Source organism: Rattus norvegicus, chromosome 3 (genome assembly GCF_021556685.1).
Source record: "Rattus norvegicus strain SHRSP/BbbUtx chromosome 3, alternate assembly SHRSP_T2T, whole genome shotgun sequence".
Classification (NCBI taxonomy): Eukaryota; Metazoa; Chordata; class Mammalia; order Rodentia; family Muridae; genus Rattus; species Rattus norvegicus.
The window spans coordinates 6,262,810-6,275,723 of record NC_141536.1 but is presented as its reverse complement, the minus strand read 5'-3'; the positions used below and the strand labels follow the sequence as shown (position 1 = coordinate 6,275,723).

The 12,914-nt window shown below is 50.0% G+C and overlaps 1 protein-coding gene across 12 annotated transcripts in view; it reads left to right on the top strand.

Annotated features, from left to right (window-relative positions):
• The window catches only part of Cacna1b (calcium voltage-gated channel subunit alpha1 B), a 165,444-nt gene that overhangs the window by 137,754 nt on the left and 14,776 nt on the right, over positions 1-12,914 (top strand). For 11 of the 12 annotated variants that reach the window (XM_087649864.1, XM_087649855.1, XM_087649849.1 and 8 more), the window contains 3 exon segments: positions 5,583-5,679; positions 8,237-8,345; positions 12,399-12,506. In XM_087649864.1, the coding sequence (XP_087505990.1) occupies positions 5,583-5,679; positions 8,237-8,345; positions 12,399-12,506 (314 nt within the window). 12 annotated transcript variants of the gene reach the window in all.

Here is a 12,914-nt window from a genome sequence, read left to right as displayed (position 1 = left end):
GGTCCAAAGGGAGCACTACACAGTGATGTCACGGTCCATAGAGAGCACTGCACAGTGATGTCACGGTCCATAGGGAGCACTGCACAGTGATGTCACGGTCCATAGGGAGCACTGCACAGTGATGTCACGGTCCATAGGGAGCATTACACAGTGATATCACAGTCCATAGAGAGCACTGCACAGTGATGTCATGGTCCATAGGGAGCACTGCACAGTGATGTCATAGTCCATAGAGAACACTACACAGTGATGTCACGGTCCATAGGGAGCACTGCACAGTGATGTCACAGTCCATAGAGAGCACTGCACAGTGATGTCACAGTCAATCAATAATACTGCACGATGATGTCACACCAATCCCCTTTGCCAGAGACCACATTCAGGAAGGCAGGGGAGCAGGACATCGGGGCTCTCCATCCGTGTGCTTGTTCGTCCCTCTACCCACTTGGTCACCGAATTGATGCACTCATTGCGTCTGCTCCTACGCCCCACCATCTCCTCTCACCTACCTGCTCACTTGTGTATTGTGTTAGTTACCTTTTGATTCTGTGATTGGATCTCACAAAAGCAACTTCAGGCAAAGGCTTGCTTTGGCTTATGATTTAAGAGGAGATATAGTCTAACACGGAAGGAAGGCACATGGCAGGAGCAGGAGACCGTGGGTCACAATCATGGGAGATGAGTGCTGGTGTCCATCTCAGTTTACTTTTTATTCAGCCCGGGACCCTGACCTGTGGATGATGCCAAGTACATTTAGCGTGGCTCTTCCCATCTCAATCCAATGTAGCCGTTCCCTCACAGAGAGGGCGCTCAGAGGCCTGCCTTCTGGGTGCCTCTTGACCCCGTTCTGCTGACACCCACACATGCGCTCACCCAGGTATTTTCCATTTAATGGCTCATTCGCCCATTCATTTGTTCAGCCGCTCAAGTGGTATTTGCAGACGGCTCTTCCTTGTAAGGGGGCGTGCAGGAGGGGCAGAGGCTCAGAGCACTGACTGCTGTGGAAGATACAAGCCTCTCCTCTCACCTGCCACAGCTGTGAATGGGCAGTTGTCCTTGAAGGAGTGAGTGGTGGCGTCCTGTGCCTTAGGGATGGACAAGAAACTGCAGCTGTGTGCAGTTCCTCAGGCCCCCTTGTCTGCCTCTCCTAGGTGTGGTCAGCGTTTTGCTGTGGGATAGTTGGGAGAATGAAGTCAGGCTCCTGTGGTTAGACTGGGCATGCTAAGCTTTCTGGTAGACCCTGGGGGCTGAAGTCAGGACAGGCATGCTTAGGTCTCTGCTGGAGGACTAGAGGATGTGACCAGGCTGATGGCTAGAGTCCTCTGTCTCAAGCTCCTAAGCTTCTGCGTCCTTGACCTGATGCCCAGCACAAGATGCTCAGTAAACTCCGGGAAGGGGTAGTCAGGCTTTCTTCTGCTGGGTTAGATCCCCATTGCTTCTGTCCTTCAGCCTCTCCTCTGCGCCTAGAGACAGATAGATAGACTGCAGGTGTCTTCAGTTCCTCAGCTGCCCTTGTCTGCCCCTCACAGTGTGTTCTGAGGTTGTGCCTGGAGTTGTAGCCAGGGAAGTTTCACAGTATTGCATCAGGGTGCTGGGACAGAGGTCTTTTCCGTTGGGGCTGTTTGGACTGACGTCCTCTCTGAGTCTATTTCCCATTGCTGTGAGAAACCTCCCATTTTTACATAGTTCATAAGCAGCACTTATTGTTGTTGTGCATTACGCTTGACTACTTTGACTCTGTAGACGATTCTCTGTCTATATTCATATGTTTTCCCCACCATGCCCAAGACTCTTACTGAGCTGCTCAGGCTCAAGGATATTGCACTAGCTCTGTGGTTAGGTATGTCACCGAGGTAGGGTGCAGTGGGGAGACTGGACTTTGTCATATAAAGGGCAGGAGAGACTCCAGCGGCAAAATGACTCATTTGATCTTCAAGATTACCCTGGCTATGACCTCAACAGCCATTGCTATTTCTGGAATATTTTCCCAAGGTGCAAAGAACAGATGGTCTGTGGGACTCACTCACACTGAAGGCCAGCTGTGAAGGGCAGCATGGTGCTTGCCCTCATGAACTGCATACCCAGTTCCTGCCATCGACTGTAACGAAGAAGGGGTAACGGGCACAGTGGTGCTTAGCCTGAGGACAGACTTGGGAGCGTGCACAGTGAGAGTGTAGTCTGTCTTCTAACTTGAGAGCTAGAGAGCTAGGGGCCCTGGATGTCACCAGCAAGTTGAAGAGATGGCCTTGTGGTAGGGGTGACACCATGGCCAAACGGCATCCAGATCAAGCCGCCTAAAGACAGGTGAACCTCAAAGTGCTTTGAGACTGGTGCTGTTCCCTGCAGACCCCTCTAGGAGGTGGATGGCTTGACAGAGCACTCAAACAGGTCAAAGCTGGCAGAGCACCATGCTAAAGCTGGGTCCTGCATTTGAACAGGCTTACGGTCTGTCTTAATTTCCTATGTGACCATGTGATTTTCTCATCATTTGGGTAAAACTTTGAAACGACAAACTGTCAGACTTTCTAACATTTGTGTATGTGTCTGCACAAGCACAGATGTGTGTGAGCATATGCATGTGTGTATATGTGGATGAGCCTGTGTGTCCTCTGCATGTGCACACAAAGGCACATGCATATGTTTGTGTATCCATGTTAGTTTGTGTGTGTGTGTGTGTGTGTGATACACATCTGTGTATGGTAAGTATACATGTGTGTTGTGTGCATGTGTGAGTCATTCCATGTATTTGTGCATTCCTGTTAGGTGTTTATGTACCACCTGTACGTTGTGTGAACGTGTACATGCTGTGGGATACTAGAAAGGCATGGAGCTTCTGGGAGCTGGAGCTGCTCTTTCCCCGGCCTCCCTTTTGTTGCTTCAAAACACTGTGTTGAAGCATGGGGACCGAAAGTGAAAGCCATGCTTACCGGTCGTCCATCTGCTGAGGAAACACTTCCTGAGCATCTGCTCTGTCCTGGGCCTGGGGCCCCAAAGGTGAAAGTGTAAATAGGGCTGTGAGATAGGACAGTTAGATGTTCACAGCTTGGGGCCAGGGCACCTTTGAGGAGGGAAGGATCACGTGCACCTAAGCTGTGTGAAAGGAGGCAAGATGAACGGAGTGTCAGGCAACTCTGAGGCAGGTACAGAGAGAGGGAGAACTGGGAAGATCGTTGAGGCTTGAGTGAAAATGTTAAAGCTGGGAGAGATTGAGAGACCTTGAAACTGAAGTTAAACAGGTAATTTTGCTTTTGTTTTACTTGGGAAAATATTCCCAAACAGGGTTAACGTGTATCATGTCCACGCATTTCCACTAGTGTTAAAGAATGGACTTGATGAGTAGTTGGCCCCTTGGAATTGTCCCTAGGATCCAACAAGATTAGCAAGTATGTGAGGCCCAAGTAGAATATCCTCTTTTCTGGAAGCAAACTGAGCACGACTTAAAGCTGATGAGCAGCATAGGAGAAAGAAGGGTCTGCTGTGCCAAAGGGTATCATCCCCGTGAGGAGGGCTTCTCTAGCTAGGCCAGCAAACTCCCAGGGAACACCAGTGTGTTCCCAGGGAGATGGGAACAATCGAGAGGCATCTAGGTGTGTATTCCTCAGTAGGGTTTCTGTGTCTGAGAAATGGAGGGGACACATCACAGGAGTAAGGGCCAGGGTGAGAGGGAGACAAAGAGAAAGGCTCTGGCATTCAGGAACTGAGGGCAGGACAGACAGCAAGTCCAGTTGGGACTGGTCAGTGGTGGGGCTCATGGTGGGCGTGGGGTGTTTGTTCTTCTGCATTATTCTGAGTAGTTCCTGCTTAGCCTCACATCCAGGCATTATCTTGGGGCTGACACTTTCTGGGGAGCACTGGACTTCAGGTCCCACTAGGGAGTAGCCTGTGTAGCTGTACCCCTCACCTCCACCTCACAGCTCATCTTCCATTGCAGCCTGGGTGGGTGGGGGACGGGTTCCATCCTGCCTGTTGCCGTAACCTGTGACATTTCCTTTCCAGTTGCCGGATTCATTATAAGGATATGTACAGTTTGTTGCGTTGTATTGCGCCACCCGTTGGCTTAGGGAAGAACTGCCCTCGTAGGTTGGCCTACAAGGTTTGCAACTTCAGAGCCTCCATCTGACATACCCCCCGCCCGAATCGCACACACTGCACACACTCCCTGCCTGACTTGGGAATGACAACACCTCACCTTCTCTTTCCTCTGTCCTGCCCTGCCCTGCGTTCCAGCATCCTGGATGCTTTGGTTCCCTGTCTTATGTCCCCTAGCTGGAGGCAGGCAGCCTTCATGACAGTGTCTGAGATGGTTTCTGGCCTGGCTCGGCGGAGTCTGCCAGGACCAATTGGCTGGGCGTGGGGGTTAGGGAGGGGGTTGGCATGTGGTTGAGACAGGTCCCACCTTTACCAAGCAAACAGCCATCACACCCAGCAATCCTGCAGGCTCTTATGATTGGGCTGATGGTCCGACAGCCAGAGGCTGAGAGCCGAGAGGAGAATTTGTACATGGGTGCAAATAAACAAGGAGCAGTTGTCCCTGTGGGTCAGGAGAGGCTCTCAGGTCCCTGGGGGAGGGGAGAGTGGGAACAAGAAAGGGGAGCCCTCCTGCGTCGCTTCCGGATTGATGTGCTCAGCTCAGGGAGAAAACCCCTGGCCTGGAACTGTGAGTGAAGGGCAGGGTCTGGGCAGATCTGCCCTCTGGAGAAAGGCTGGACTCTGCTGTGTCTCTGAGACCCCAAGCCCACAGGCAGGTGCTCTGGGGTAGAGGGAAGCCCCAGCCTCTTGACTTGGGAAGATGCTACACCAGCCCCAAGATGCTGCCCTGAGTGCCCCAGCCCACAGGGGCACATCCAACCTGTTGGTCCCAACCTGTGCTGTCAGAGGCACTAGTGGCACCAGGCCACAGCTTACTCAGCTCCTCCCTTCCCGCAGTCTCCTTCCCATCCAGCCCTGACTTCAGCAGCAGCCCTGCCCTGGGCTGGCCTCGGGCGTCTCTGGGCTTGGAGCTGACTTGCCCTGTCATTCAGTTCAGTCACTAAGAACTTTGGGACTCCTTTTCTAGCTTTCTAATCTGTTGTAGACTTTTCTCCACATTAGCCTCCGGCCTTATGTGGAAGCAAATCCAATCTGCCCATTGAGGTGGGCGACACTGCTGCTGTGGTTCTCAGCGGTAGTCTCCTCTCCACAGTCTGGCCAGTGCTTCCCGTGCCATGAACCAGCTCTTTCTGATTTGGCCTTGTCTGCAGTTCTAAAACAGTAAAGTCAGAAATTTATAACCCAAAGCCGCCCCGATGCAGCCCTTCCTCACCCCTCCATGTTCATTAGCTCAGACATCACCCCTGCCCGCTGCCCTGCATTGGGCTGCCTATGAGGAGGTGAGGCTGGGGGTGGGGGCAAGCAAGGGTCAAGTCAAGCAGAGATACCTTCATTTTACTTGTTTTTGATTTGGGGCATTTACCCGAACTTTGGTTAACTGAATCTGTTTTCTTGTCTGCTTCCTCCCCTGCCCGCTCCCTGCTCTGCCCCTCTGCCGTGCGCCTCTCCTGTGGACCACCCCACTATGCCTGGCCTCTGGAACGGGTTTCCAGTGGGCGCATCAGTTACAATGACATGTTTGAGATGCTGAAACACATGTCCCCACCTCTGGGTTTGGGGAAGAAATGCCCGGCTCGAGTTGCATACAAGGTAGACCTTGACCCTGCACTGATCCTGCATCCAACCCAGGAGCTGTCTGTGCTTGGCTGGGCCCACCTGGCCCTCATTCAGCCCACAGAGCACTCATGGGCTCTCACCTGCTTCCTTAGGATTTGTCTGGCTGTCTGGCTGTACCTGGCTGCCTTACTGCTGCTCCCTCACCACCCCGAAATCCTTTGCTCCCATCCCAGACAGAGGCATACGTCTCTGCACTAATCCACTACCCTGTCTGACTTCCCCACCACTGACATCCTTGAGGAGCTTGGGACAATGGAGCCAGAGATACCCCATCCAGGGCCCTTTTCCCTTCTTTGCCTGTGCTTTCCCAAGAATGAGAAGACCAACAAAACAATGCTTTTGGACCGAGGGTGCTTTCCTCCTAGATGCCCTGCCCCTGTGCTCCTGTCATGGGTGGTCATCAAGTCTGCAAGGTCTGCCTCCAGGGACAGATGGGGCCTGCGGGCCTCTGCTGCTCCCCTGTGCCGTGCCCTTCTACCCCAGCTAAGCTCAGCCTTGTAGGGTTTGTGCCCAGCTAGTCTTCAAGGGCTTCAAAACTTCCCAGTGGGAAGGAGGTGGGGCCTTGACGTTGGAAGGGAAAGGCTGCTTGGATGCCTTGGCTAAGGCTCCAGCTTCGCATTCAGGAGTCCCAGCACACGGGAGTCGTGAGGAAGGAAGTGAACATGGACACCTCCAGGCCTCCTTCCTGGCCCAGTCATAGCTCGCTGCACCTGCAGTGCCCTCAGCACTCATAGCCCCTACTGCTCCCCACTAAACAGTGCCAACTGTGTTAGCATCTGTCTGAGAGCTCCCTGCTGGCTCCTCCCTCTTCAGCCCGCTGTACTCTGTCCATCTTCTGTCTCCGTACCCCATTCTAGGTTTTTTTGTCTGCCACTTCATTCAGTGTAGTCTGTGGGAACCAAACAGCTCTCCCACCACTCACAGATGCCTCTGGGTTCTTCCTGCCTTTATCTGCCCCCAACTAGCATGTGTGTTGAAACTGCGGAGGCCCTGCATGCATGCGTGCATGTCTCTACCCACAGGAGGGAGAGCTCTGTTCCTATGACACCCAGTCAGACAGAAAGGCAGGCAGGAAGGGTTGCACTGCCCTTTCCAGCCAGGCCTGAGGATCCTGAGGTTCAGGGTGTGACCAGACCAAGAGAGGCTTCGGGGTAGGTTGCAGATGGCTTGGGGCAAAATGGGGGAGGGCCCAAGAGATGGTTCCAGTACCATTTCTGGAACTTATTTGCCATGGTCTTGCCACTCTGCTTCTCTGAGGTTCTATCTTTCTCTGTCCTCCATGACTGGGGGCAAACCTGTGGGAGCCCCTGTGAGGGTGACCTTTGGTGTCCTGGACAGATCTCCCCCTCTTGGAAACATCTGCTTGCTCTTCTCTCATTCCCATCCTGACCCCTCCCTGGAAGAGGAATTTCTTGGCCTCTCACACTGCCATCGGTGCTGGTCTGCAGGGACGCCATGCTCTGGGAAGCAGGCTTTTCCTGGTGTGTAACACATGTGACACGTGAGGTCCTGGTCCTGTGATTGGACGTGCCCAGTGGGGCTTTGCCAGCATTCAGAGGACAAGAGCCTACCTCCTGTGTTCTGCACCCCATGCCCCTCTATCACAATGAAGATACAGAACGTGGGGGCAAGATCCTAGGGACCGGGCTGTGTGGCCCTTCCCTGAAGAAGGGTGCTTGCCTTAGGGAGGAAGTCCTATCTCTAGTTTTCTTCCTATACAGAGGACATTAGTATTCCTGGGGTGCTTCATGGCCGACTGAGTGGTCTCAGATGCACCTGAGACCTCCCTCAGATGTTCTGAGAGCCGGACTTCCTTGCAGCTGCTGAGTCTACCCAGAGGAATGACTCAGACACATCCCTGTTTCAAGATGTGTTGTCTCTGAAAAACAAGAAAAGAAAGGGAGCTGGCCACTCAGAGATATAGGAGCAGCTTGCTCTGCTCTGGCCCTTAGAAAGGTCTCTTAAGACTCTTCTTCATTCATTTACCTATGATGGTGTCTGTCTTCAAGTGTGTCTCCCCGGCCCCCTGTTTGTGGTTAAGACCTGAGTTAAGCAAGAGCATCTCTCTTGATGAGTGCCTCGTTGGGACTGGACCTCAGAGAGGCCTCTTGGCTTCCACCCCTTACTTACCCAATGATCCAGTTGCAGATAGAGGGCAGGTAAGCAAAAACCACAGGACAGGGCCTCCAACTGTATTCTAAGCTGTCCCACTCTGCCTTCCTCAGCCAGGACCATGCCCCCTTGTGTCACTCATAGCCAGTGGTCAGGACTCAGGCTCCTGGGCCTGGCTTCTGCTACAGCTTCTACTTGGACTTCTGTTCTTCTCTAGTCAGGAGAATCTCAGCTTAGATGAGAGTAGGGTCCAGGAGGAGAGAATGCTGGCAAAACTTCCACCGCCCAGCCTTCTGGACCAGGCACCTGCCAGGACCACTCTCGGGACACCAAGCCAAGCTCCAGAGCCCAGACACTAACTCTAGGGTGGGAGTGACCGTAATATGCTTGGCCCTGATCTGCCCCTCCTCATCCCCAGCGCCTGGTTCGAATGAACATGCCCATATCCAATGAGGACATGACGGTACACTTTACATCCACACTGATGGCCCTCATCCGGACGGCACTGGAGATCAAGCTTGCCCCAGGTGAGTCACATGGCCTTGGGAAAGGGAGTGCACTGGCCAGCCAATCCTTAGCAAGTTCCCTGGCGCACAAACACACACATGCACGCACAAAATAAAGCAATCTACTTAGACATGTAAGGAGGAAGATAAAGGGATGGGCTCTACCTGGGGGACAGACTTACTTGCTCTATTAGGCACTGACTGTTTCCATGACAACTGCATTAGTACTACACTGTCTCATGCCTAAGGAGGAAAAGCACTCCTTGCCCTAGGTCGTTACACCCAGCAGTGAGAGCCTGCCCCAATCATGTTAGAGGTAGCATGGGCCATCTCCTCCTTCTTTCCCCTTCCCCTCTACCAGGGGGACCTTGTACCCCATCACTCTCCCTCCTCTGTGCCATACGGCTTGGGTACTTCTGTTGTGAGGGGTGGAGGTGAGGCCCCCCCGCACAGGTCCCATCTTTTCTCACTAAGTCCCTAAGGTTGGTACCCATTGTTTGGTTGTCTGCCTCTTGCTTTGTTGTTTTCTGTTTGGGGTTATGTGTGTCAGTATATGAGCACATTCTTACGTTCCCTTCTTTAAAAGGGCTACCTCTTACCACCCGTTATGTTCCTCCTTTTCTTCCCTCATAAGAACCAGCTACTCGAGGGACTTGTCTCCGCTCACCTCTCTCTGGCAATTATCAGTCTTGGCCCTGTCTGTAGCCGTCCTCAGAGTCTACTTCCTGTGCTTTTTTTCTTCTCTGAGAATGACATCTTAGGGGAATGTATGAGTCCTTTGAAGAATATAAACTACCAGACTTTCACTGAAGAAGAGATAAGCTTAGTGGTACGGGAATGGCTTTACTTGATAAATCCAGAATTCACTGCACATTTCTCCGAGTTTCTGGCCAAGCTTAATTTGTGAACTTTAGGCTCCTGAAGATGATGTCCAAGGTTTTCCTCTGGCTTCCACACACGCGCATCGGCATACAGGTACACATGCACGTTCATAGTCACGTGCACCACACACATGTGCACTCATGCATAAAGATAGGAGATAACCTAGTAATGCCATATCTCTTAGGTAGACTGACAGCCATCAACCTTCCGACAGAGAGCTCCAGGCCTAGCTGGCTTCATTGAAGTCTATCAGTTTAGTGACTACAGACCGTCTAGAATCTTATAGGAAATAAAAAGAGGGTACCTTTCTTAGCTTATTTTAAATGTACTTTATTCTGACATAAGAAACAAAGATATGGCAGGAAATAAAACAATCTTCCTTTGATTGTGGACATAAAGTTCCTCAATATAATTTTGGTGAAGTGACTGTAGATATAAAGATCTTAAGTGCAACTTTAGCAAACTAAATCTATCGGGACGTAAAAAAAAATAATATATGATACCGTTTTGGTTTTCTTCCAGTCATGGAGGCTGGTTTGGTGTTCTAAAGCTCAGCCATTATAACTGACTGTATCAAACACTCAGTTTGATAGGAACTGGATGGTATTTCCACAGTCCCATCGGGAAAGAGCCTGTGACAGAATCCAGTGGTCATTCTTGCTAAGAATAGTCCTGTGTGGGGCTGGAATTAAATGAGACACCTAAGAGATATATGATAAAGGGCATCTGTGAAAAACTGCAGCTGATGTAACAGTCAACATAGGAACTCTGTTAAAGTCAGGGCTGAGGGTGGCCTGAGTCAGGACTCGTTTTTCAGATGTGTTCTTGGCCCCTAGTCATTCCAATAAGATCAGGGGAAGAACAAGAGCAAGAAAGGGTGGGAAAGAAGGAAAGATATTCTAAATAGGTTTAAATTTAAAGGTTGATTTCATTAATAAAAATATAATAAGAGAAACAAAAGTGTCTGTGGTCAGAGTTGTATCATTATGTGCAGAAATCCAGCCTGTTTTTAAAGTTACTGAAACTGACACGCATACAAAGGTAGCATGCAGGAACGTTTGTGTTCTAGTAACTAACAGTAGGAAATAACTCCATAACGCTTTCTTAAAATGCTTCCTTGAAAATAAACACAATGCAGTGTTTCTGTGTCATGGATAACTCTAAAAATTCATCTGTACACTTTAACCTGTGAGTTTCACAATCTTTATAGGAAGAATCACAGACCTGGATAACAAGAATAGCCTGTGTCTTGTTCATGGGTTAGGATGTGTTGTGGAAGAGGTGTATCGGCCTCATCCTTGTTCTCATTGCTGTCGTCCAGACAGAATCCCAACAGATGAATCTAAAGTCTATGGAGCAATGTAGAACCTAAACCATCCTGTTGAAAAGAAGAGAGGCAGGAAGCAGCCTCTTTCCATGAACTTATGCTGGTCAAGGTGTCGCTGGGAGAAACCCACATACATAGGGCCAACTGATTTTCTGCAAATTTGAAAGGGGAATTGATGTGGGAAAGATACCATTCATCCCTAATAAGCAGTGGTTTGTAAAGTCAGACAGCCATTTACAAAGGGAACAATATACTTTTTTAAAGATTTATTTATTATATATACTGCAGCTGTCTTCAGAGACACCAGAAGAGGGCATCAGATCTCACTACAGATGGTTGTGAGCCATCATGTGGTTGCTGGGATTTGAACTCAGGACCTCTGGAAGAGCAGTCAGTGCTCTCAACCACTGAGCCATCTCTCCAGCCTGGGAACGATTTTTGACTCACAGTCAGTTTGGAATGTGTAATAATCCTCTTGCTGCTCTGACAAAATAGCTGACAGAAAGCACTTTGAAGAGGAAGGCCTTATTTTAGCTAACCATTCTAGAGGGTAGCCCATCAGGTATGGTGGGAAGGACCAGAGCATCTTTAAATAGGAAGCAGAGGCGCCTGTTACCATTTACTTCCCTTTGTTCAACCCAGGGTGGTGCAGCCTGCATTTATATGGCTTCCCTTCTTGGTTACCCCTCCTTGGAGACACCTTAACACATGTGCCTAGGGTTTGTCGACAAAGTGATTCTAAATTCTGTTAAGATGAAACATTGCAGGGTACTGGCACACCATACGGCAGGCTGGGCAGCTTACCCAGGAAATGCTTCTCTCAGGGTCTGGAAGCTGATTTCTATTCTTGAGGTGCTGGTAGGGTGGGTTCCTCTGAGGTCTCCCCTTGCTCTGTGCTCTCAGTGAGAGAGTGAACAAGATTTCTGTTGTCTTCTCAGAAGGGCACTTCTAACATGAGGTCTTTTATTGATAACTTCTAGTCACTGTTTCTTATGATTTCCACATAGCAACAGTGGGATGCCTTCCAGTCCACAGCACATAGTTTGACCTCCTACAAAACTTAACTTGAAAGGGATCATAAATTTAAAATGGTGAAAACCTCTAGAGGGAAACAAAATGATGGCAACTGAGTTTAGTGGAGATTTCTTTTTAGAAAAATGCATGAATCCAGACAGTTAAATGTGTTTACTACCCTTTCAGAATATCAGGTTTCAGATCTTAGCAGGAGGCTCACAATTAGGATCTGGTGCCCCTTTCTTCTGGCCTCCATGGGAAACTCTACAATCACACACACAACATACACACATAAATAAATAAATGCATGAACCATGTAAGAAAAAAATGATAAATTAAATTTCATCAAAATTAAAACTTTCACACTTCAAAAGATATTTGAGGTACTGGGGTTATGGCTCTGTTGTAGAAGAGAGGACCTGGATTCTATTTTGTACACTCACACAGATACACACACACACACACACACACACACACACACACACACACACGCCCTGGATTCTATTTTGTACACTCGCACAGATACACACACACACACACACACACACACACACACACACACGCCCTGGATTCTATTTTGTAAACACACACACACACACACACACACACACACACACACACACACACACACACACACGCACACATAGCTGTACTGTCTCCTACTGTGCAGGAAGGTCTCCAGCTAGTCAGCAGATCACTGGGTCTTCACATTGTATCTTCCTTTTAGTGCCAGCTCCGTCTTCTCTTCCCCTCCACACGCCTGCCCACACAGTGTCTCCAGCTCTGTCTGAAGGCAGGGCCTGCAGGGCTGCTTCTGACTTGTCTCCCCTTTTCCTCTTGTCCTGGCCCAGCGGGGACAAAACAGCACCAATGTGATGCTGAGCTGAGGAAGGAGATCTCTTCTGTGTGGGCTAATCTGCCCCAGAAGACTCTGGACTTACTGGTGCCACCCCACAAACGTAAGTGGAGAGCGAAAGATACCCTCTGCCCCACCTTCCCTCAGGGCCTGTGGGAGTATAGACAGGCAGTGTATTGCTTTACAGAGGTGGGCTCCCCTCATCCCTGTGTAGCCATGCTGGGTGGCATAGGAGCCATAAGCGGTTATCCAGAGTCCTCCTACTTTGACAGTATATCTCATGACACTTTAAGAAATGCAAGAGGGAAGCCTGGTATTGGCACAAAGAAGAGGAGGTGCTCAATTCTGAGAGCCTCTTGTAGGGAATTCATCAGTCCAGCTTAGGAGACACAGGACTAATTAGTGTTGCTCAGAGTACACTGTGTTCTGTAGCTATAGGAGACACAGCACTAGAGCCTGTGGCTGAGCCTACACAGGGGATGAGGGAAAGAAGCTGCCTCTTTACCTGGCT